The 27,300-nt window shown below is 49.4% G+C and overlaps 1 protein-coding gene across 1 annotated transcript in view; it reads right to left on the reverse strand.

Annotated features, from left to right (window-relative positions):
* LOC127929406 (ectonucleoside triphosphate diphosphohydrolase 1-like) overlaps positions 1-27,300 on the reverse strand; it is a 93,691-nt gene that overhangs the window by 15,991 nt on the left and 50,400 nt on the right. Inside the window, 4 exon segments of the mRNA XM_052517367.1 lie at positions 5,142-5,279; positions 6,291-6,398; positions 7,316-7,573; positions 7,745-7,948. Coding sequence (XP_052373327.1) covers positions 5,142-5,279; positions 6,291-6,398; positions 7,316-7,573; positions 7,745-7,948 — 708 coding nt within the window.

The raw sequence follows: 27,300 nt of genomic DNA on the forward strand, positions 1-27,300 counted from the left end.
GTATCTCTGCATTCAAATTACCATTGATAAAATGCAATTGTGTTCGCTGTCTGTAGCTTATACCTGCCTACGCCATAACTCCACCACCACCATGTGGCACTCTGTTCACAACGTTGACATCAGCGAACCGCTCGCCCACATGACGCCATACATGTGGTCTGCAGTTGTGAGCGGACGTACTGCCAAATCCTCGAAACGACGTTGAAGGCAGCTTATGTTAGAGAAATGATGGAGTTATGACTTCCGGCGCCGACAGAGACGGCCACCTCGCTTTCGCATTTTTTTTTATGTGTTATTTCTTACATTGTTACCCCAGGAAATCTTAGGTTTTATTACATACTGTCGGGAGGAACTATTTGATATAAGAGCAACGTCAACTCAACATTACGACCAGGAATACAACTTTCACAAAGGGGATGCTCTGTTTGGTCCGCCACCCAGGACAATGGATAGGATCCCAGCCGGCGACCCAAAACAACAGCGCCGCAGAAGGGGCAGACGGAGTGGTCTTCTGGTCAGGCTCCGTAGACAGGCAAATCGCGCACCGCTCCCGAGCATACTACTCGCCAATGTCCAGTCACTTGACAACAAGGTAAACGATATTCGAGCAAGGGTTGCCTTTCAGAGAGACATCAGAGACTAACGTTCTTTGTTTCACGGAAACATGGCTCACTCTGAATACGTTAGAGTCAGTACAGCCACCTGGTTTCTTCACGCACCGCGCTGACAGAAACAAACATCTCTCTGGTCAGAAGGGCGGGGGTGTATGCCTTATGTTTAACGAGTCGTGGTGTGATCATAACAACATACAGGAACGCAAGTCTTTTGTTCACCTGACTTAGAATTCCTTACAATCAAATGCAGACCACATTATCTACCAAGAGAATTTTCTTTGATCATAATCACAGTCGTGTATATCTCCCCCAAGCAGACACATCGACGGCCCTGAAAGAACTTCATTTGACTCTATGTAAAACTGGAAACCACATATCCTGAGACTGCATTTATTGTAGCTGGGGATTTTAACAAGGCTGATCCCTAAAACAACAAGGGACAAGGATCCCTAAATTTTATCAGCATATCGAATGCGCAACACGGGCTGGATCGTTGTTATTCTAACTTCTGTGGTGCATATAAAGCCCTCCCCCACCCTCCTTTCGGAAAATCACTGACCACGACTCCATTTTGTTGCTCCCAGCCTATAGACTAAAACTAAAACAGGAAGCGCCCGTGCTCAGGTCTGTTCAACGCTGGTCCGACCAATCGGATTCCACGCTTCAAGATTGCCTCGATCACATGGACTGGGATATATTTTGCATAGCGTCGAACAACAACACTGATTAATACGCTAATTTGGTGAGGGAGTTTATTAGCAAGGGCATCGGTGATGTTGTACCCACAGCGTCTATTAAAACATTCCCCAACCAGAAACCGTCGATTGAAGGCAGCATTCGCGCAAAACTGAAAGTGCGAACCACTGCTTTTAATCATGGCAAGGTGACCGGAAACATGACCGAATACAAACAGTGTAGCTATTCCCTCCGCAAGGCAATAAAACAAGCTAAGCGTCAGTATAAAGACAAAGTAGAGACGCAATTCAACGGCTCAGACACGAGAGGTATGTGGCAGGGTCTACAGTCAATCACGGACTACAAGAGGAAATCCGGCCCCGTCGCGTACCAGGATGTCTTGCTCCCAGACAAACTGGACAACTTCTTTGCTCGCTTTGAGGGCAATACAGTGCCACTGTCATGTCCAAGCTATCCTTCACAAATCAAATCAAAACATTTAAACGTGTTTACCCTTGCTAGGCTGCAGGCCCAGACGGCATCCCGAGCCGCGCCCTCAGAGCATGCTTCAGACCAGCTGGCTGGTGTGTTTACGGACATATTCAATCAATCCTTATCCCAGTCTGCTGTTCCCACATGCTTCAAGAGGGCCACCATTGTTCCTGTTCCCAATAAAGCGACGGTAACTGCAGCCCGTAGCACTCACTTCCGTCATCATGAAGTGCTTTGAGAGACTAGTCAAGGACCATGTCACCTCCACCCTTACCTGACACCTAGACCCACTCTAATTTGCTTACCGCACCAATAGGTCGACAGACGACACAATCGCAATCACACTGCACACTGCCCTAACCCATCTGGACAAGAGGAATACCTATTTAAGAATGCTGTTCATCGACCACAGCTCAGCATTTAACACCATAGTACCCTACAAACACATCATTAAGCTCTGGGTCTCGACCCCGCCCTGTGCAACTGGGTCCTGGACTTCCTGACACTGGGCCACCCCCAAGTGGTGAGGGTAGGCAACAACATCTCCACCCCGCTGATCCTCAAAACTGGGGCCCCACAAGGATATGTTCTCAGCCCTCTCCTGTACTCTCCTGTATGTTCACCCATGACTGCGTGGCCATGCACGCCTCCAACTCAATTATCAAGTTTGCAGACGACACTACAGTGGTAGGCTTGATTACCATCAACGACACAATACGGCCTACAGGGAGAAGGTGAGGGCCCTCAGGCTGAGTGTGGTGTCAGGAAATAACCTAACACTCAATGTCAACAAAACAAAAGAGATGGTTGTGGACTTCAGGAAACAGCAGAGGAGCAGCCCCCCTATCCACATCGACGGGACAGTAGTGGAGAGGGTGGAAAGTTTTAAGTTCCTTGGCGTACACATCAAGGACAAACTGAAATGGTCCACCCACACAGACAGCGTGGTGAAGAAGGCTCAGCAGCGCCTCTTCAACCTCAGGAGGCTGAAGAAATTTGGCTTGTCACCTGGTACGGCAAAACACCCACAAACGTAAGGCTTCAGAGGGTAGTGATGCACAATCAGATGCAGGCAATCGAGAGCATCCTGCCCACAACCGTAAGGCTCTCCGGGCTGTGAGGACTGCACAATAGCATCCTGTCAGGCTGTATCACCGCCTGGTACGGCAACTGCTCCGCCCTCAACCGTAAGGCTCTCCAGAGGGTAGTGAGGTCTGCACAATCGAGAGCATCCTGTCAGGCTGTATCACCGCCTGGTACGGCAACTGCTCCGCCCACAACCGTAAGGCTCTCCAGAGGGTAGTGAGGTCTGCACAATCGAGAGCATCCTGCCAGGCTGTATCACCGCCTGGTACGGCAACTGTTCCGCCCACAACCGTAAGGCTCTCCAGAGGGTAGTGAGGTCTGCACAATGCATCACAAACTACCTGCCCTCTAGGACACCCACACCACCCGATGTCACAGGAAGGCCAAAAAGAGCCATCAAGACAAGTCATCAAGGACAACAACCGCCCGAACCACTGCCTGTTCACCCCGCTATCATCAAGAAGGCGAGGTCAGTACAAGTGCATCAAAGCTGGGACCGAGAGACTGAAAAACAGCTTCTATCTCAAGGCCATCAGACTGTTAAACAGCCACCACTAACATTGAGTGGCTGCTGCCAACATGCTGACTCAATTCCAGCCACTTTAATGATAAAAAATGTATTTAATAAATGTATCACTAGCCACTTTAAACAATGCTACTTTATATAATGTTACCCTACATTACTCATCTCATATGTGTATACTGTACTCTGTATATACTGTATACCATCTACTACATCTTGCCTATGCCGTTCATTCATATATTTTTATGTACATATTCTTATTCATTCCTTTACACTGTGTATAAGGTAGTTGTTGTGAAATTGTTAGGTTAGATTACTTGTTGGATATTACTACATGGTCGGAACTAGAAGCACAAGCATTTCGCTACACTCACATTAACATCTGCCTATCATGTGTATGTGACAAATAAAATGAGATTTGATGATTTTGATTTGAAATTAACATTCAATTATCTGGCAACAGCTCTGGTGGACATTCCTGCAGTCGCATGCCAATTACTCCCTCAAAACTGGAGACATCTGTGGCATTGTGTTGTGTGACAAAACTGCATATTTTAGATTGGTCTTTTATTCTCCCCAGCACAAGGTGTACCTGTGTTTTTTAAATTGAACCTTTATTTAACCAGGTAGGACAGTTGAGAACAAGTTCTCATTTACAACTGCGACCTGGCCAAGATAAAGCAAAGCAGTGCGACACAAAGTTACACAAGATAAACAAACGTACGTACAGTGTGTGCAAATGTAGTAAGATTAGGGAGGTAAGGCAATAAATAGGCCATAGTGGTGAAGTAATTACAATTTAGCATTTGAACACGGGAGTGATAGATGTGCAGAAGATGAATGTGCAAGTAGAGATAATGGGGTGCAAAGGAGCAAAAATAAAGAACAATATGGGGATGTAGTTGGGTTGGTAGTTGGGTACAGATGGGCTACAGATGGGCTGTGTACAGATGGGCTGTGTACAGATGGGCTGTGTACAGATGGGCTGTGTACAGGTGCAATGAATGGTTAGCTGCTCTGACAACTAATGCTTAATTAAAGTTGTTGAGGGAGATATAAGACTCCAGCTTCAGTGATTTTTGCAATTCGTTCCAGTCATTGGCAGCAGAGAACTGGAAGGAAAGGAGGCCAAAGGAGGAATTGACTTTGGGGGTGACCAGTGAAATATACCTGCTGGAGCGCGTGCTACAGGTGGGTGCTGCTATGGTGACCAGCGAGCTGAGATAAGGTGGGATAAGCAGGGTCTTGTAGATGACCTGGAGCCAGTGGGTTTGGCGATGAGTATGAAGTGAGGGCCAGCCAATGAGAGCGTACAGGTCGCACCTCCATCACTCTTGTATCCCTGTACATTGTTAATATGGTACTGAACTGACCCTGTATATAGTCACCTTACCCCAATACATATCTACCTCCATCACTCCAGTATCCCTGTACATTGTTAGTATGGTACTGACCCTGCATATAGTACACTTTCTTTATCATTTTCTTCTGATTTCTACTGTGTTTTTGTTCTATTTTAGTCTATTGTGTGGTACTATAGTGATATTGATTAGTGCATTGTTGGGAAAACAGCCCAAAAGGCATTTCACTGTACTTGTGCACGTGACAATAAAACAGTGAAACTTGAAGACTGATAGTGTGACATTAATGCATATTTAACTACTAACAACATAACTCTTAACAGTCACCAGCTATCAATACAGATAACATGTTCATACAGGCCTGTTTATATTGCCAGGTGTGTGTCTGACCTTCTTGATGAACGTGATGTCTGTCCATGTGTCTGAGGTGAAGTTGTACCCGTCAGTCAGTAGAGACAGGATGTAGCTCCCAGAGAAACAATACTCTGCCAGATACTTCTCCTTCACATCAGGGTGCTGCTGTTTGATCTGCACACACACATTACACATCGAGTGCAGTGAGGAGTGTGACTGGGAGAAAGTGCATGTGTGCTTTTGTGTGTATGTATTTGTATTAATTAAGGATCCCCATTAGTTCCTGCCAAGGCAGCAGCTACTCTTCCTGGGGTTTATTATGGATCCCCATTAGTTCCTGCCAAGGCAGCAGCTACTCTTCCTGGGGTTTATTATGGATCCCCATTAGTTTGCCAAGGCAGCAGCTACTCTTCCTGGGGTTTATTATGGATTCCCATTAGTTCCTACCAAGGCAGCAGCTACTATTCCTGGGGTTTATTATGGATCCCCATTAGTTCCTGCCAAGGCAGCAGCTACTCTTCCTGGGGTTTATTATGGATCCCCATTAGTTCCTGCCGAGGCAGCAGCTACTCTTCCTGGGGTTTATTATGGATCCCCATTAGTTCCTGCCAAGGCAGCAGCTACTCTTCCTGGGGTTTATTATGGATCCCCATTAGTTCCTGCCAAGGCAGCAGCTACTCTTCCTGGGGTTTATTATGGATCCCCATTAGTTCCTGCCGAGGCAGCAGCTACTCTTCCTGGGGTTTATTATGGATCCCCATTAGTTCCTGCCGAGGCAGCAGCTACTCTTCCTGGGGTTTATTATGGATCCCCATTAGTTCCTGCCGAGGCAGCAGCTACTCTTCCTGGGGTTTATTATGGATCCCCATTAGTTCCTGCCAGGCGCAGCTACTCTTCCTGGGGTCCAGCAACATTACGGTAGTTATATACAATTTAAAATATTACAAAACCTTATATTTCATTAAAAAAATTGCCACATTACGTGTGTTCCCTCAGGCCACTAATCTACTACCACATATTTACAATACAAAACCCATGTGTCTGTAGAGTGTGTGTCTTATCATGTGTAAGCATGTGTGTGTGTATATACCTGGGTCCAGGGTGTATAACAGTAAGCATGTGAGTGTGTGTGTATATACCTGGGTCCAGGGTCTAGAACAGTAGCGTGTGTGTGTGTGTATATACCTGGGTCCAGGGTCTAGAACAGTAGCGCTCCAGCTTCTCCCTGCTGCTTTCCAGAGAGCCTGATGTCAAGTTCAGAAAGTTCATCACAAAGTAGAATGCTGAGAATGCCTGAGAGAGAGACAGAGAGGAGAGAAACAGAGAAGAGAGAGGAGAAGAGAAGGAAGAGGAGAGAGAAAAGTGAGACGAGAGAAATAAAGGGAGGGAGAGAGGAGACAAGAGAGAAATAAAGGGAGGGAGAAAGAAGAGAGGGAGAGAAGAGACAGACAGAGGGAGAGATGAGAGACAGAGAGAGACAGAAAGAGAAGGAGAGAGAGAGACAGAAAGAAGAGACAGACAGAAGAGACAGACAGACAGAGGGAGAGAGAAGAGACAGAGAGCGAGAGACAGAAAGAAGAGACAGACAGAGGGAGAGAGGAGAGACAGAGAGACAGAAAGAGAAGGAGAGAGAGAGAGAGAGAGAGAGAGAGAGCAGAAAGAGACAGAAAGAAAGAAGAGACAGACAGAGAGGGAGAGAGAAGAGACACGGCCCGAGAGAGACAGAAAGAGAGGGAGAGAGAGACAGAGAGAGACAGACAGAGAGGGAGAGAGAGAGACAGAGAGAGAGACAGAAAGAGAGAGAGAGAGACAGAGAGAGAGAGACAGAAAGAGAGGGAGAGAGAGAGCGAGAGACAGAAAGAAAGAAGAGACAGACAGAGAGGGAGAGAGAAGAGACAGACCGAGAGAGACAGAAAGAGACAGCTAAATTAAAAAGACAGATGATTCTGAGAATTTTCTCACAACTTGTCATTCTCATCACTAAGAAGTGTTCTGCATTCAATCCCAGAAGGGGTTACCAGGGGTTTACAAGACCCTGTTGAAGGTGCCCTTTGAAGAACCCTTTTGGTTCCAGGTAGAACCCTTTTGGGTTCCATGAAGGTTCTACCTGAAACCAAAAAGGGTTATCCTATAGGGACAGCCGAAAAAAAAAAAAACTTTTGGAACCCTTTTTTCTAAGAATGTAGGGTTAGGGTAAAAGTTAAGCTCACCCCAAACGGCCCCTGTAGTGGTGGCTGGTAGATCCTGTTGAAAGAACAGCGACTGAAGCTGCAGCTACTGAAGTTGAAGATTCGTCTGACTACTTCCTGGCACAATGATGCGTTTCCTGTTCCTACGTGAGTGAAACTGTCCCTGGAGATGAGGGGTTTCCCAGCCATGACGCAAGGGCTGGAGTACACGCTAAAGTAGCTTCGATCAACACTATAACCTGGGTGGAAACACGGGTCCAGCACTGAGCTGTCCCCAGACTGACAGACAGACAGACAGACAGACAGACAGACAGACAGACAGACAGACAGACAGACAGACAGACAGACAGACAGACACACAGACACACAGACACACAGACAGACACACAGAGTTATGAGCCAGGGATCAAAGGTAAGACATCAGGATTAGAGGTCTGGGGTCAAGATTACCTGAGTCTGCTGAGCAAGCGCCAGTTTGAGCGCTTGGTCTTTCCCGTAGCACAGGAAACTGTGTGTGTAGAGGAAGTAGTCATTTCCATACAGACGGAAGGTCACAGCGTTCTCCGCCGATTCCTCCGCCACATCCTGATTGGCTACAAAGCTGATCTGAGTGGAGGCTCCGCCCAGGTCAAGAGCTCCGGTGGTCCCTGAGCCCTGCAGCACACACACACACACACACACACACACACACACACACACACACACACACACACACACACACACACACACACACACCACACCTGTTTCAGTATATCACTCAGCAGTAGCGGTGCCTGGGTAAAATCACAAGGGAAGCCAGAAAAAAATGCCGTATTCCAACCTATGTGTTGTGGTGATGGCATAGTTTGATCTATAACCTGTTAGTTCATATGTCTTGTGACCATATGTCTTGTGACCGTGGCCTAAAGGCCAAGACAATAAGACTCCTCTCTGTCATGTTGACTCACCCTACTGGTAGAGAAACACCACCCTCCTCTCTGCCATGTTGACTCACCCTACTGGTAGACAAAACCACCCTCCTCTCTGTCATGTTGACTCACCCTACTGGTAGAGAAAACCACCCTCCTCTCTGCCATGTTGACTCACCCTACTGGTAGAGAAACACCACCCTCCTCTCTGTCATGTTGACTCACCCTACTGGTAGAGAAACACCACCCTCCTCTCTGCCATGTTGACTCACCCTACTGGTAGAGAAACACCACCTCCTCCTCTCATGTTGACTCACCCTACTGGTAGAGAAACACCACCCTCCTCTCTGTCATGTTGACTCACCCTAATGGTAGAGAAACACCACCCTCCTCTCTGTCATGTTGACTCACCCTACTGGTAGAGAAACACCACCCTCCTCTCTATCATGTTGAATCACCCTACTGGTAGAGAAACACCACCCTCCTCTCTCTCATGTTGACTCACCCTACTGGTAGAGAAACACCACCCTCCTCTCTGTCATGTTGACTCACCCTACTGGTAGAGAAACACCACCCTCCTCTCTATCATGTTGACTCACCCTACTGGTAGAGAAACACCACCCCTCCTCTCATGTTGACTCACCCTACTGGTAGAGAAACACCACCCTCGTCTCTATCATGTTGACTCACCCTACTGGTAGAGAAACACCACCCTCCTCTCATGTTGACTCACCCTACTGGTAGAGAAACACCACCCTCCTCTCTCTCATGTTGACTCACCCTACTGGTAGAGAAACACCACCCTCCTCTCTGTCATGTTGACTCACCCTACTGGTAGAGAAACACCACCCTCCTCTCATGTTGACTCACCCTACTGGTAGAGAAACACCACCCTCGTCTCTATCATGTTGACTCACCCTACTGGTAGAGAAACACCACCCTCCTCGCTATACTGTTGACTCACCCTACTGGTAGAGAAACACCACCCTCGTCTCTATCATGTTGACTCACCCTACTGGTAGAGAAACACCACCCTCCTCTCTATCATGTTGACTCACCCTACTGGTAGAGAAACACCACCCTCGTCTCTATCATGTTGACTCACCCTACTGGTAGAGAAACACCACCCTCCTCGCTATCATGTTGACTCACCCTACTGGTAGAGAAACACCACCCTCCTCTCTGTCATGTTGACTCACCCTACTGGTAGAGAAATACCACCCTCCTCTCATGTTGACTCACCCTACTGGTAGAGAAACACCACCCTCCTCTCTCTCATGTTGACTCACCCTACTGGTAGAGAAACACCACCCTCCTCTCATGTTGACTCACCCTACTAGTAGAGAAACACCACCCTCCTCTCTCTCATGTTGACTCACCCTACTGGTAGAGAAACACCACCCTCCTCTCTGTCATGTTGACTCACCCTACTGGTAGAGAAACACCACCCTCCTCTCTATCATGTTGACTCACCCTACTGGTAGAGAAACACCACCCCCTCCTCTCATGTTGACTCACCCTACTGGTAGAGAAACACCACCCTCCTCTCTATCATGTTGACTCACCCTACTGGTAGAGAAACACCACCCCCTCCTCTCATGTTGACTCACCCTACTGGTAGAGAAACACCACCCTCCTCTCTCTCATGTTGACTCACCCTACTGGTAGAGAAACACCACCCTCCTCTCTGTCATGTTGACTCACCCTACTGGTAGAGAAACACCACCCTCCTCTCTATCATGTTGACTCACCCTACTGGTAGAGAAACACCACCCTCCTCTCATGTTGACTCACCCTACTGGTAGAGAAACACCACCCTCGTCTCTATCATGTTGACTCACCCTACTGGTAGAGAAACACCACCCTCCTCGCTATACTGTTGACTCACCCTACTGGTAGAGAAACACCACCCTCGTCTCTATCATGTTGACTCACCCTACTGGTAGAGAAACACCACCCTCCTCGCTATCATGTTGACTCACCCTACTGGTAGAGAAACACCACCCTCGTCTCTATCATGTTGACTCACCCTACTGGTAGAGAAACACCACCCTCCTCGCTATCATGTTGACTCACCCTACTGGTAGAGAAACACCACCCTCCTCTCTGTCATGTTGACTCACCCTACTGGTAGAGAAACACCACCCTCCTCTCATGTTGACTCACCCTACTGGTAGAGAAACACCACCCTCCTCTCTATCATGTTGACTCACCCTACTGGTAGAGAAACACCACCCTCCTCTCATGTTGACTCACCCTACTGGTAGAGAAACACCACCCTCGTCTCTATCATGTTGACTCACCCTACTGGTAGAGAAACACCACCCTCCTCTCATGTTGACTCACCCTACTAGTAGAGAAACACCACCCTCCTCTCTGTCATGTTGACTCACCCTACTGGTAGAGAAACACCACCCTCCTCTCATGTTGACTCACCCTACTGGTAGAGAAACACCACCCTCCTCTCTGTCATGTTGACTCACCCTACTGGTAGAGAAACACCACCCTCCTCTCTGTCATGTTGACTCACCCTACTGGTAGAGAAACACCACCCTCCTCTCTGTCATGTTGACTCACCCTACTGGTAGAGAAACACCACCCTCCTCTCTGTCATGTTGACTCACCCTACTGGTAGAGACACACCACCCTCCTCTCTGTCATGTTGACTCACCCTACTGGTAGAGAAACACCACCCTCCTCTCTGTCATGTTGATTCACCCTACTGGTAGAGACACACCACCCTCCTCTCTGTCATGTTGATTCACCCTACTGGTAGAGAAACACCACCTCCTCTCTCTGTCATGTTGATTCACCCTACTGGTAGAGACACACCACCCTCCTCTCTGTCATGTTGACTCACCCTACTGGTAGAGAAACACCACCCTCCTCTCATGTTGACTCACCCTACTGGTAGAGAAACACCACCCTCGTCTCTATCATGTTGACTCACCCTACTGGTAGAGAAACACCACCCTCCTCTCTGTCATGTTGACTCACCCTACTGGTAGAGAAACACCACCCTCCTCTCTGCCATGTTGACTCACCCTACTGGTAGAGAAACACCACCCTCCTCTCTGTCATGTTGACTCACCCTACTGGTAGAGAAACACCACCCTCCTCTCATGTTGACTCACCCTACTGAAACACCACCCTCCTCTCATGTTGACTCACCCTACTGGTAGAGAAACACCACCCTCCTCTCATGTTGACTCACCCTACTGGTAGAGACACACCACCCTCCTCTCTGTCATGTTGACTCACCCTACTGGTAGAGAAACACCACCCTCCTCTCATGTTGACTCACCCTACTGGTAGAGAAACACCACCCTCGTCTCTATCATGTTGACTCACCCTACTGGTAGAGAAACACCACCCTCCTCTCTGTCATGTTGACTCACCCTACTGGTAGAGAAACACCATCCTCCTCTCTGTCATGTTGACTCACCCTACTGGTGAAACACCACCCTCCTCTCATGTTGACTCACCCTACTGGTAGAGAAACACCACCCTCCTCTCTGTCATGTTGACTCACCCTACTGGTAGAGAAACACCACCCTCCTCTCTGTCATGTTGACTCACCCTACTGGTAGAGAAACACCACCCTCCTCTCTGTCATGTTGAATCACCCTACTGGTAGAGAAACACCACCCTCCTCTCTGCCATGTTGACTCACCCTACTGGTAGAGAAACACCACCCTCCTCTCTGTCATGTTGAATCACCCTACTGGTAGAGAAACACCACCCTCCTCTCTGTCATGTTGACTCACCCTACTGGTAGAGAAACACCACCCTCCTCTCATGTTGACTCACCCTACTGGTAGAGAAACACCATCCTCCTCTCTCTCATGTTGACTCACCCTACTGGTAGAGAAACACCATCCTCCTCTCTGTCATGTTGACTCACCCTACTGGTAGAGAAACACCACCCTCCTCTCTGTCATGTTGACTCACCCTACTGGTAGAGAAACACCATCCTCCTCTCTGTCATGTTGAATCACCCTACTGGTAGAGAAACACCACCCTCCTCTCTCTCATGTTGACTCACCCTACTGGTAGAGAAACACCACCCTCCTCTCTGTCATGTTGATTCACCCTACTGGTAGAGACACACCACCCTCCTCTCTGTCATGTTCACTCACCCTACTGGTAGAGAAACACCACCCTCCTCTCTATCATGTTGACTCACCCTACTGGTAGAGAAACACCACCCTCCTCTCATGTTGACTCACCCTACTGGTAGAGAAACACCACCCTCGTCTCTGCCACGTTGATTCACCCTACTGGTAGAGAAACACCACCCTCCTCTCTGCCATGTTGAATCACCCTACTGGTAGAGAAACACCACCCTCCTCTCTGTCATGTTGACTCACCCTACTGGTAGAGAAACACCACCCTCCTCTCTGTCATGTTGACTCACCCTACTGGTAGAGAAACACCACCCTCCTCTCTCTCATGTTGACTCACCCTAATGGTAGAGAAACACCACCCTCCTCTCTGTCATGTTGACTCACCCTACTGGTAGAGAAACACCACCCTCCTCTCTCTCATGTTGACTCACCCTACTGGTAGAGAAACACCACCCTCCTCTCTGTCATGTTGACTCACCCTACTGGTAGAGAAACACCACCCTCCTCTCTGTCATGTTGATTCACCCTACTGGTAGAGACACACCACCCTCCTCTCTGTCATGTTCACTCACCCTACTGGTAGAGAAACACCACCCTCCTCTCTATCATGTTGACTCACCCTACTGGTAGAGAAACACCACCCTCCTCTCTGTCATGTTGATTCACCCTACTGGTAGAGACACACCACCCTCCTCTCTGTCATGTTGACTCACCCTACTGGTAGAGAAACACCACCCTCCTCTCTGTCATGTTGATTCACCCTACTGGTAGAGACACACCACCCTCCTCTCTGTCATGTTGATTCACCCTACTGGTAGAGAAACACCACCCTCCTCTCTGTCATGTTGACTCACCCTACTGGTAGAGAAACACCACCCTCCTCTCTGTCATGTTGACTCACCCTACTGGTAGAGAAACACCACCCTCCTCTCTGTCATGTTGATTCACCCTACTGGTAGAGAAACACCACCCTCCTCTCTATCATGTTGACTCACCCTACTGGTAGAGAAACACCACCCTCCTCTCATGTTGACTCACCCTACTGGTAGAGAAACACCACCCTCGTCTCTGCCACGTTGATTCACCCTACTGGTAGAGAAACACCACCCTCCTCTCTGCCATGTTGAATCACCCTACTGGTAGAGAAACACCACCCTCCTCTCTGTCATGTTGACTCACCCTACTGGTAGAGAAACACCACCCTCCTCTCATGTTGACTCACCCTACTGGTAGAGAAACACCACCCTCCTCTCTGTCATGTTGATTCACCCTACTGGTAGAGAAACACCACCCTCCTCTCATGTTGACTCACCCTACTGGTAGAGAAACACCACCCTCCTCTCATGTTGACTCACCCTACTGGTAGAGAAACACCACCCTCCCCTCTACCATGTTGACTCACCCTACTGGTAGAGAAACACCACCCTCCTCTCTGTCATGTTGACTCACCCTACTGGTAGAGAAACACCACCCTCCTCTCTGTCATGTTGATTCACCCTACTGGTAGAGAAACACCACCCTCCTCTCTGTCATGTTGATTCACCCTACTGGTAGAGAAACACCACCCTCCTCTCTATCATGTTGACTCACCCTACTGGTAGAGAAACACCACCCTCCTCTCTGTCATGTTGACTCACCCTACTGGTAGAGAAACACCACCCTCCTCTCTATCATGTTGACTCACCCTACTGGTAGAGAAACACCACCCTCCTCTCATGTTGACTCACCCTACTGGTAGAGAAACACCACCCTCGTCTCTATCATGTTGACTCACCCTACTGGTAGAGAAACACCACCCTCCTCGCTATCATGTTGACTCACCCTACTGGTAGAGAAACACCACCCTCGTCTCTATCATGTTGACTCACCCTACTGGTAGAGAAACACCACCCTCCTCGCTATCATGTTGACTCACCCTACTGGTAGAGAAACACCACCCTCGTCTCTATCATGTTGACTCACCCTACTGGTAGAGAAACACCACCCTCCTCGCTATCATGTTGACTCACCCTACTGGTAGAGAAACACCACCCTCCTCTCTGTCATGTTGACTCACCCTACTGGTAGAGAAACACCACCCTCCTCTCATGTTGACTCACCCTACTGGTAGAGAAACACCACCCTCCTCTCTATCATGTTGACTCACCCTACTGGTAGAGAAACACCACCCTCCTCTCATGTTGACTCACCCTACTGGTAGAGAAACACCACCCTCGTCTCTATCATGTTGACTCACCCTACTGGTAGAGAAACACCACCCTCCCTCTCATGTTGACTCACCCTACTGGTAGAGAAACACCACCCTCGTCTCTATCATGTTGACTCACCCTACTGGTAGAGAAACACCACCCTCCTCTCTGTCATGTTGACTCACCCTACTGGTAGAGAAACACCACCCTCCTCTCTGTCATGTTGACTCACCCTACTGGTAGAGAAACACCACCCTCCTCTCATGTTGACTCACCCTACTGGTAGAGAAACACCACCCTCCTCTCTGTCATGTTGACTCACCCTACTGGTAGAGAAACACCACCCTCCTCTCATGTTGACTCACCCTACTGGTAGAGAAACACCACCCTCCTCTCATGTTGACTCACCCTACTGGTAGAGAAACACCACCCTCCTCTCTGTCATGTTGACTCACCCTACTGGTAGAGAAACACCACCCTCCTCTCTGTCATGTTGACTCACCCTACTGGTAGAGAAACACCATCCTCCTCTCTGTCATGTTGACTCACCCTACTGGTAGAGAAACACCACCCTCCTCTCATGTTGACTCACCCTACTGGTAGAGAAACACCACCCTCCTCTCTGTCATGTTGACTCACCCTACTGGTAGAGAAACACCACCCTCCTCTCTGTCATGTTGACTCACCCTACTGGTAGAGAAACACCACCCTCCTCTCTGCCATGTTGACTCACCCTACTGGTAGAGAAACACCACCCTCCTCTCTGTCATGTTGACTCACCCTACTGGTAGAGAAACACCACCCTCCTCTCTGTCATGTTGACTCACCCTACTGGTAGAGAAACACCACCCTCCTCTCATGTTGACTCACCCTACTGGTAGAGAAACACCATCCTCCTCTCTCTCATGTTGACTCACCCTACTGGTAGAGAAACACCATCCTCCTCTCTGTCATGTTGACTCACCCTACTGGTAGAGAAACACCACCCTCCTCTCTGTCATGTTGACTCACCCTACTGGTAGAGAAACACCATCCTCCTCTCTGTCATGTTGAATCACCCTACTGGTAGAGAAACACCACCCTCCTCTCTCTCATGTTGACTCACCCTACTGGTAGAGAAACACCACCCTCCTCTCTGTCATGTTGATTCACCCTACTGGTAGAGAAACACCACCCTCCTCTCTGTCATGTTGACTCACCCTACTGGTAGAGAAACACCACCCTCCTCTCTATCATGTTGACTCACCCTACTGGTAGAGAAACACCACCCTCCTCTCATGTTGACTCACCCTACTGGTAGAGAAACACCACCCTGTCTCTGCCACGTTGATTCACCCTACTGGTAGAGAAACACCACCCTCCTCTCTGCCATGTTGAATCACCCTACTGGTAGAGAAACACCACCCTCCTCTCTGTCATGTTGACTCACCCTACTGGTAGAGAAACACCACCCTCCTCTCTGTCATGTTGACTCACCCTACTGGTAGAGAAACACCACCCTCCTCTCTCTCATGTTGACTCACCCTAATGGTAGAGAAACACCACCCTCCTCTCTGTCATGTTGACTCACCCTACTGGTAGAGAAACACCACCCTCCTCTCTCTCATGTTGACTCACCCTACTGGTAGAGAAACACCACCCTCCTCTCTGTCATGTTGACTCACCCTACTGGTAGAGAAACACCACCCTCCTCTCTGTCATGTTGATTCACCCTACTGGTAGAGAAACACCACCCTCCTCTCTGTCATGTTCCTCACCCTACTGGTAGAGAAACACCACCCTCCTCTCTATCATGTTGACTCACCCTACTGGTAGAGAAACACCACTCCTCCTCTCTGTCATGTTGATTCACCCTACTGGTAGAGAAACACCACCCTCCTCTCTGTCATGTTGACTCACCCTACTGGTAGAGAAACACCACCCTCCTCTCTGTCATGTTGATTCACCCTACTGGTAGAGAAACACCACCCTCCTCTCTGTCATGTTGATTCACCCTACTGGTAGAGAAACACCACCCTCCTCTCTGTCATGTTGACTCACCCTACTGGTAGAGAAACACCACCCTCCTCTCTGTCATGTTGACTCACCCTACTGGTAGAGAAACACCACCCTCCTCTCTGTCATGTTGATTCACCCTACTGGTAGAGAAACACCACCCTCCTCTCTATCATGTTGACTCACCCTACTGGTAGAGAAACACCACCCTCCTCTCATGTTGACTCACCCTACTGGTAGAGAAACACCACCCTCCTCTCTGCCATGTTGATTCACCCTACTGGTAGAGAAACACCACCCTCCTCTCTGCCATGTTGAATCACCCTACTGGTAGAGAAACACCACCCTCCTCTCTGTCATGTTGACTCACCCTACTGGTAGAGAAACACCACCCTCCTCTCATGTTGACTCACCCTACTGGTAGAGAAACACCACCCTCCTCTCTGTCATGTTGATTCACCCTACTGGTAGAGAAACACCACCCTCCTCTCATGTTGACTCACCCTACTGGTAGAGAAACACCACCCTCCTCTCATGTTGACTCACCCTACTGGTAGAGAAACACCACCCTCCCCTCTACCATGTTGACTCACCCTACTGGTAGAGAAACACCACCCTCCTCTCTGTCATGTTGACTCACCCTACTGGTAGAGAAACACCACCCTCCTCTCTGTCATGTTGATTCACCCTACTGGTAGAGAAACACCACCCTCCTCTCTGTCATGTTGTAGAGAAACACCACCCTCCTCTCTATCATGTTGACTCACCCTACTGGTAGAGAAACACCACCCTCCTCTCTGTCATGTTGACTCACCCTACTGGTAGAGAAACACCACCCTCCTCTCTATCATGTTGACTCACCCTACTGGTAGAGAAACACCACCTCCTCTCATGTTGACTCACCCTACTGGTAGAGAAACACCACCCTCGTCTCTATCATGTTGACTCACCCTACTGGTAGAGAAACACCACCCTCCTCTATCATGTTGACTCACCCTACTGGTAGAGAAACACCACCCTCCGTCTCTGTCATGTTGACTCACCCTACTGGTAGAGAAACACCACCCTCCTGCTATCATGTTGACTCACCCTACTGGTAGAGAAACACCACCCTCGTCTCTGTCATGTTGACTCACCCTACTGGTAGAGAAACACCACCCTCCCTCTATCATGTTGACTCACCCTACTGGTAGAGAAACACCACCCTCCTCTCTGTCATGTTGACTCACCCTACTGGTAGAGAAACACCACCCTCCCTCTGTCATGTTGACTCACCCTACTGGTAGAGAAACACCACCCTCCTCTCTCTCATGTTGACTCACCCTACTGGTAGAGAAACACCACCCCTCCTCTCATGTTGACTCACCCTACTGGTAGAGAAACACCACCCTCCTCTCTATCATGTTGACTCACCCTACTGGTAGAGAAACACCACCCTCCTCTCATGTTGACTCACCCTACTGGTAGAGAAACACCACCCTCGTCTCTCATGTTGACTCACCCTACTGGTAGAGAAACACCACCCTCCTCTCTGTCATGTTGACTCACCCTACTGGTAGAGAAACACCACCCTCCTCTCTGTCATGTTGACTCACCCTACTGGTAGAGAAACACCACCCTCCTCTCATGTTGACTCACCCTACTGGTAGAGAAACACCACCCTCCTCTCTGTCATGTTGACTCACCCTACTGGTAGAGAAACACCATCCTCCTCTCATGTTGACTCACCCTACTGGTAGAGAAACACCACCCTCGTCTCTGTCATGTTGACTCACCCTACTGGTAGAGAAACACCACCCTCCTCTCTGTCATGTTGACTCACCCTACTGGTAGAGAAACACCACCCTCCTCTCATGTTGACTCACCCTACTGGTAGAGAAACACCACCCTCCTCTCTGTCATGTTGACTCACCCTACTGGTAGAGAAACACCATCCTCCTCTCTGTCATGTTGACTCACCCTACTGGTAGAGAAACACCACCCTCCTCTCTCTCATGTTGACTCACCCTACTGGTAGAGAAACACCACCCTCCTCTCTGTCATGTTGATTCACCCTACTGGTAGAGAAACACCACCCTCCTCTCTGTCATGTTCACTCACCCTACTGGTAGAGAAACACCACCCTCCTCTCTCTCATGTTGACTCACCCTACTGGTAGAGAAACACCACCCCTCCTCTCATGTTGACTCACCCTACTGGTAGAGAAACACCACCCTCGTCTCTGCCACGTTGATTCACCCTACTGGTAGAGAAACACCACCCTCCTCTCTGCCATGTTGAATCACCCTACTGGTAGAGAAACACCACCCTCCTCTCTGTCATGTTGACTCACCCTACTGGTAGAGAAACACCACCCTCCTCTCTGTCATGTTGACTCACCCTACTGGTAGAGAAACACCACCCTCCCTCTCTCATGTTGACTCACCCTAATGGTAGAGAAACACCACCCTCCTCTCTGTCATGTTGACTCACCCTACTGGTAGAGAAACACCACCCTCCTCTCTGTCATGTTGACTCACCCTACTGGTAGAGAAACACCACCCTCGTCTCTATCATGTTGACTCACCCTACTGGTAGAGAAACACCCCTCCAATCTGTCATGTTGAATCACCCTACTGGTAGAGAAACACCACCCTCCTCTCTGTCATGTTGATTCACCCTACTGGTAGAGAAACACCACCTCCTCTCTGTCATGTTGACTCACCCTACTGGTAGAGAAACACCACCCTCCTCTCTGTCATGTTGACTCACCCTACTGGTAGAGAAACACCACCCTCCTCTCTGTCATGTTGACTCACCCTACTGGTAGAGAAACACCACCCTCCTCTCTGTCATGTTGACTCACCCTACTGGTAGAGAAACACCACCCTCCTCTCTGTCATGTTGACTCACCCTACTGGTAGAGAAACACCACCCTCCTCTCATGTTGACTCACCCTACTGGTAGAGAAACACCACCCTCCTCTCTGTCATGTTGACTCACCCTACTGGTAGAGAAACACCACCCTCCTCTCTGTCATGTTGATTCACCCTACTGGTAGAGAAACACCACCCTCCTCTCTGTCATGTTGACTCACCCTACTGGTAGAGAAACACCACCCTCCTCTCTGTCATGTTGACTCACCCTACTGGTAGAGAAACACCACCCTCCTCTCTGTCATGTTGACTCACCCTACTGGTAGAGAAACACCACCCTCCTCTCTGCCATGTTGACTACCCTACTGGTAGAGAAACACCATCCTCCTCTCTGTCATGTTGAATCACCCTACTGGTAGAGAAACACCACCCTCCTCTCTCTCATGTTGACTCACCCTACTGGTAGAGAAACACCACCTCCTCTCTGTCATGTTGATTCACCCTACTGGTAGAGAAACACCACCCTCCTCTCTGTCATGTTGACTCACCCTACTGGTAGAGAAACACCACCCTCCTCTCTATCATGTTGACTCACCCTACTGGTAGAGAAACACCACCCTCCTCTCATGTTGACTCACCCTACTGGTAGAGAAACACCACCCTCCTCTCTGCCACGTTGATTCACCCTACTGGTAGAGAAACACCACCCTCCTCTCTGTCATGTTGACTCACCCTACTGGTAGAGAAACACCACCCTCCTCTCTGTCATGTTGACTCACCCTACTGGTAGAGAAACACCACCCTCCTCTCTGTCATGTTGACTCACCCTACTGGTAGAGAAACACCACCCTCCTCTCTCTCATGTTGACTCACCCTACTGGTAGAGAAACACCACCCTCCTCTCTGTCATGTTGACTCACCCTACTGGTAGAGAAACACCACCCTCCTCTCTGTCATGTTGACTCACCCTACTGGTAGAGAAACACCACCCTCCTCTCTCTCATGTTGACTCACCCTACTGGTAGAGAAACACCACCCTCCTCTCTGTCATGTTGACTCACCCTACTGGTAGAGAAACACCACCCTTGTCTCTGCCACGTTGATTCACCCTACTGGTAGAGAAACACCACCCTCCTCTCTGTCATGTTGACTCACCCTACTGGTAGAGAAACACCACCCTCCTCTCTGCCATGTTGAATCACCCTACTGGTAGAGAAACACCACCCTCCTCTCATGTTGACTCACCCTACTGGTAGAGAAACACCACCTCCTCTCTGTCATGTTGACTCACCCTACTGGTAGAGAAACACCACCCTCCTGTCATGTTGACTCACCCTACTGGTAGAGAAACACCACCCTCCTCTCTGTCATGTTGATTCACCCTACTGGTAGAGAAACACCACCCTCCTCTCTGCCACGTTGACTCACCCTACTGGTAGAGAAACACCACCCTCCTCTCTGTCATGTTGACTCACCCTACTGGTAGAGAAACACAACCCTCCTCTCATGTTGACTCACCCTACTGGTAGAGAAACACCACCCTCCTCTCATGTTGACTCACCCTACTGGTAGAGAAACACCACCCTCCTCTCTGTCATGTTGACTCACCCTACTGGTAGAGAAACACCACCCTCCTCTCTCTCATGTTGACTCACCCTACTGGTAGAGAAACACCACCCTCCTCTCTGTCATGTTGACTCACCCTACTGGTAGAGAAACACCACCCTCCTCTCTGTCATGTTGACTCACCCTACTGGTAGAGAAACACCACCCTCCTCTCTGTCATGTTGACTCACCCTACTGGTAGAGAAACACCACCCTCCTCTCATGTTGACTCACCCTACTGGTAGAGAAACACCACCCTCCTCTCATGTTGACTCACCCTACTGGTAGAGAAACACCACCCTCCTCTCATGTTGACTCACCCTACTGGTAGAGAAACACCACCCTCCTCTCTGCCATGTTGAATCACCCTACTGGTAGAGAAACACCACCCTCCTCTCTGTCATGTTGACTCACCCTACTGGTAGAGAAACACCACCTCCTCTCTGTCATGTTGATTCACCCTACTGGTAGAGAAACACCACCCTCCTCTCTCTCATGTTGACTCACCCTACTGGTAGAGAAACACCACCCTCCTCTCTGTCATGTTGACTCACCCTACTGGTAGAGAAACACCACCCTCCTCTCTGTCATGTTGACTCACCCTACTGGTAGAGAAACACCACCCTCCTCTCTATCATGTTGACTCACCCTACTGGTAGAGAAACACCACCTCCTCTCTGTCATGTTGACTCACCCTACTGGTAGAGAAACACCACCCTCCTCTCTGTCATGTTGACTCACCCTACTGGTAGAGAAACACCACCCTCCCTCTGCCATGTTGAATCACCCTACTGGTAGAGAAACACCACCCTCCTCTCTGTCATGTTGACTCACCCTACTGGTAGAGAAACACCACCCTCCTCTCTGTCATGTTGACTCACCCTACTGGTAGAGAAACACCACCCTCCTCTCTCTCATGTTGACTCACCCTACTGGTAGAGAAACACCACCCTCCTCTCTGTCATGTTGACTCACCCTACTGGTAGAGAAACACCACCCTCCTCTCTCTCATGTTGACTCACCCTACTGGTAGAGAAACACCACCCTCCTCTCTGTCATGTTGACTCACCCTACTGGTAGAGAAACACCACCCTCCTCTCTGTCATGTTGATTCACCCTACTGGTAGAGACACACCACCCTCCTCTCTGTCATGTTCACTCACCCTACTGGTAGAGAAACACCACCCTCCTCTCTGTCATGTTGACTCACCCTACTGGTAGAGAAACACCACCCTCCTCTCTGTCATGTTGATTCACCCTACTGGTAGAGACACACCACCCTCCTCTCTGTCATGTTGACTCACCCTACTGGTAGAGAAACACCACCCTCCTCTCTGTCATGTTGATTCACCCTACTGGTAGAGAAACACCACCCTCCTCTCTGTCATGTTGATTCACCCTACTGGTAGAGAAACACCACCCTCCTCTCTGTCATGTTGACTCACCCTACTGGTAGAGAAACACCACCCTCCTCTCTGTCATGTTGACTCACCCTACTGGTAGAGAAACACCACCCTCCTCTCTGTCATGTTGATTCACCCTACTGGTAGAGAAACACCACCCTCCTCTCTATCATGTTGACTCACCCTACTGGTAGAGAAACACCACCCTCCTCTCATGTTGACTCACCCTACTGGTAGAGAAACACCACCCTCGTCTCTGCCATGTTGATTCACCCTACTGGTAGAGAAACACCACCCTCCTCTCTGCCATGTTGAATCACCCTACTGGTAGAGAAACACCACCCTCCTCTCTGTCATGTTGACTCACCCTACTGGTAGAGAAACACCACCTCCTCTCATGTTGACTCACCCTACTGGTAGAGAAACACCACCCTCCTCTCTGTCATGTTGATTCACCCTACTGGTAGAGAAACACCACCCTCCTCTCATGTTGACTCACCCTACTGGTAGAGAAACACCACCCTCCTCTCATGTTGACTCACCCTACTGGTAGAGAAACACCACCCTCCCCTCTACCATGTTGACTCACCCTACTGGTAGAGAAACACCACCCTCCTCTCTGTCATGTTGACTCACCCTACTGGTAGAGAAACACCACCCTCCTCTCTGTCATGTTGATTCACCCTACTGGTAGAGAAACACCACCCTCCTCTCTGTCATGTTGATTCACCCTACTGGTAGAGAAACACCACCCTCCTCTCTATCATGTTGACTCACCCTACTGGTAGAGAAACACCACCCTCCTCTCTGTCATGTTGACTCACCCTACTGGTAGAGAAACACCACCCTCCTCTCTATCATGTTGACTCACCCTACTGGTAGAGAAACACCACCCTCCTCTCATGTTGACTCACCCTACTGGTAGAGAAACACCACCCTCCTCTCTATCATGTTGACTCACCCTACTGGTAGAGAAACACCACCCTCCTCGCTATCATGTTGACTCACCCTACTGGTAGAGAAACACCACCCCTCCTCTCTATCATGTTGACTCACCCTACTGGTAGAGAAACACCACCCTCCTCTCTATCATGTTGACTCACCCTACTGGTAGAGAAACACCACCTCCTCTCTATCATGTTGACTCACCCTACTGGTAGAGAAACACCACCCTCCTCGCTATCATGTTGACTCACCCTACTGGTAGAGAAACACCACCCTCCTCTCTGTCATGTTGACTCACCCTACTGGTAGAGAAACACCACCCTCCTCTCATGTTGACTCACCCTACTGGTAGAGAAACACCACCCTCCTCTCTATCATGTTGACTCACCCTACTGGTAGAGAAACACCACCCTCCTCTCATGTTGACTCACCCTACTGGTAGAGAAACACCACCCTCGTCTCTATCATGTTGACTCACCCTACTGGTAGAGAAACACCACCCTCCTCTCATGTTGACTCACCCTACTGGTAGAGAAACACCACCCTCGTCTCTATCATGTTGACTCACCCTACTGGTAGAGAAACACCACCCTCCTCTCTGTCATGTTGACTCACCCTACTGGTAGAGAAACACCACCCTCCTCTCTGTCATGTTGACTCACCCTACTGGTAGAGAAACACCACCCTCCTCTCATGTTGACTCACCCTACTGGTAGAGAAACACCACCCTCCTCTCTGTCATGTTGACTCACCCTACTGGTAGAGAAACACCATCCTCCTCTCATGTTGACTCACCCTACTGGTAGAGAAACACCATCCCTCGTCTCTATCATGTTGACTCACCCTACTGGTAGAGAAACACCACCCTCCTCTCTGTCATGTTGACTCACCCTACTGGTAGAGAAACACCACCCTCCTCTCATGTTGACTCACCCTACTGGTAGAGAAACACCACCCTCCTCTCTGTCATGTTGACTCACCCTACTGGTAGAGAAACACCATCCTCCTCTCTGTCATGTTGAATCACCCTACTGGTAGAGAAACACCACCCTCCTCTCTCTCATGTTGACTCACCCTACTGGTAGAGAAACACCACCCTCCTCTCTGTCATGTTGATTCACCCTACTGGTAGAGACACACCACCCTCCTCTCTGTCATGTTCACTCACCCTACTGGTAGAGAAACACCACCCTCCTCTCTATCATGTTGACTCACCCTACTGGTAGAGAAACACCACCCTCCTCTCATGTTGACTCACCCTACTGGTAGAGAAACACCACCTCGTCTCTGCCACGTTGATTCACCCTACTGGTAGAGAAACACCACCCTCCTCTCTGCCATGTTGAATCACCCTACTGGTAGAGAAACACCACCCTCCTCTCTGTCATGTTGACTCACCCTACTGGTAGAGAAACACCACCCTCCTCTCTGTCATGTTGACTCACCCTACTGGTAGAGAAACACCACCCTCCTCTCTCTCATGTTGACTCACCCTAATGGTAGAGAAACACCACCCTCCTCTCTGTCATGTTGACTCACCCTACTGGTAGAGAAACACCACCCTCCTCTCTGTCATGTTGACTCACCCTACTGGTAGAGAAACACCACCCTCGTCTCTATCATGTTGACTCACCCTACTGGTAGAGAAACACCACCCTCCAATCTGTCATGTTGAATCACCCTACTGGTAGAGAAACACCACCCTCCTCTCTGTCATGTTGATTCACCCTACTGGTAGAGAAACACCACCCTCCTCTCTGTCATGTTGACTCACCCTACTGGTAGAGAAACACCACCCTCCTCTCTGTCATGTTGACTCACCCTACTGGTAGAGAAACACCACCCTCCTCTCTGTCATGTTGACTCACCCTACTGGTAGAGAAACACCACCCTCCTCTCTGTCATGTTGACTCACCCTACTGGTAGAGAAACACCACCTCCTCTCTGTCATGTTGACTCACCCTACTGGTAGAGAAACACCACCCTCCTCTCATGTTGACTCACCCTACTGGTAGAGAAACACCACCCTCCCTCTGTCATGTTGACTCACCCTACTGGTAGAGAAACACCACCCTCCTCTCTGTCATGTTGATTCACCCTACTGGTAGAGAAACACCACCCTCCTCTCTGCCATGTTGACTCACCCTACTGGTAGAGAAACACCACCCTCCTCTCTGTCATGTTGACTCACCCTACTGGTAGAGAAACACCACCCTCCTCTCTGTCATGTTGACTCACCCTACTGGTAGAGAAACACCACCCCTCCTCTCTGCCATGTTGACTACCCTACTGGTAGAGAAACACCATCCTCCTCTCTGTCATGTTGAATCACCCTACTGGTAGAGAAACACCACCTCCTCTCTCTCATGTTGACTCACCCTACTGGTAGAGAAACACCACCTCCTCTCTGTCATGTTGATTCACCCTACTGGTAGAGACACACCACCCTCCTCTCTGTCATGTTCACTCACCCTACTGGTAGAGAAACACCACCCTCCTCTCTATCATGTTGACTCACCCTACTGGTAGAGAAACACCACCCTCCTCTCATGTTGACTCACCCTACTGGTAGAGAAACACCACCCTCGTCTCTGCCACGTTGATTCACCCTACTGGTAGAGAAACACCACCCTCCTCTCTGCCATGTTGAATCACCCTACTGGTAGAGAAACACCACCCTCCTCTCTGTCATGTTGACTCACCCTACTGGTAGAGAAACACCACCCTCCTCTCTGTCATGTTGACTCACCCTACTGGTAGAGAAACACCACCCTCCTCTCTCTCATGTTGACTCACCCTAATGGTAGAGAAACACCACCCTCCTCTCTGTCATGTTGACTCACCCTACTGGTAGAGAAACACCACCCTCCTCTCTGTCATGTTGACTCACCCTACTGGTAGAGAAACACCACCCTCCTCTCTCTCATGTTGACTCACCCTACTGGTAGAGAAACACCACCCTCCTCTCTGTCATGTTGACTCACCCTACTGGTAGAGAAACACCACCCTGTCTCTGCCATGTTGATTCACCCTACTGGTAGAGAAACACCACCCTCCTCTCTGTCATGTTGATTCACCCTACTGGTAGAGAAACACCACCCTCCTCTCTGCCATGTTGAATCACCCTACTGGTAGAGAAACACCACCCTCCCTCTCATGTTGACTCACCCTACTGGTAGAGAAACACCACCCTCCTCTCTGTCATGTTGACTCACCCTACTGGTAGAGAAACACCACCCTCCTCTCATGTTGACTCACCCTACTGGTAGAGTAACACCACCCTCCTCTCTGTCATGTTGATTCACCCTACTGGTAGAGAAACACCACCCTCCTCTCTGCCATGTTGATTCACCCTACTGGTAGAGAAACACCACCCTCCCTCTGTCATGTTGACTCACACTACTAGTAGAGAAACACCACCTCCTCTCATGTTGACTCACCCTACTGGTAGAGAAACACCACCTCCTCTCATGTTGACTCACCCTACTGGTAGAGAAACACCACCCTCCTCTCTGTCATGTTGACTCACCCTACTGGTAGAGAAACACCACCCTCCTCTCTCTCATGTTGACTCACCCTACTGGTAGAGAAACACCACCCTCCTCTCTGTCATGTTGATTCACCCTACTGGTAGAGAAACACCACCCTCCTCTCTGTCATGTTGACTCACCCTACTGGTAGAGAAACACCACCCTCCTCTCTATCATGTTGACTCACCCTACTGGTAGAGAAACACCACCCTCCTCTCATGTTGACTCACCCTACTGGTAGAGAAACACCACCCTCCTCTCATGTTGACTCACCCTACTGGTAGAGAAACACCACCCTCGTCTCTGCCACGTTGATTCACCCTACTGGTAGAGAAACACCACCCTCCTCTCTGTCATGTTGAATCACCCTACTGGTAGAGAAACACCACCCTCCTCTCTGTCATGTTGACTCACCCTACTGGTAGAGAAACACCACCCTCCTCTCTGTC

This window comes from Oncorhynchus keta, unplaced genomic scaffold (assembly GCF_023373465.1).
Source record: "Oncorhynchus keta strain PuntledgeMale-10-30-2019 unplaced genomic scaffold, Oket_V2 Un_scaffold_7257_pilon_pilon, whole genome shotgun sequence".
Classification (NCBI taxonomy): Eukaryota; Metazoa; Chordata; class Actinopteri; order Salmoniformes; family Salmonidae; genus Oncorhynchus; species Oncorhynchus keta.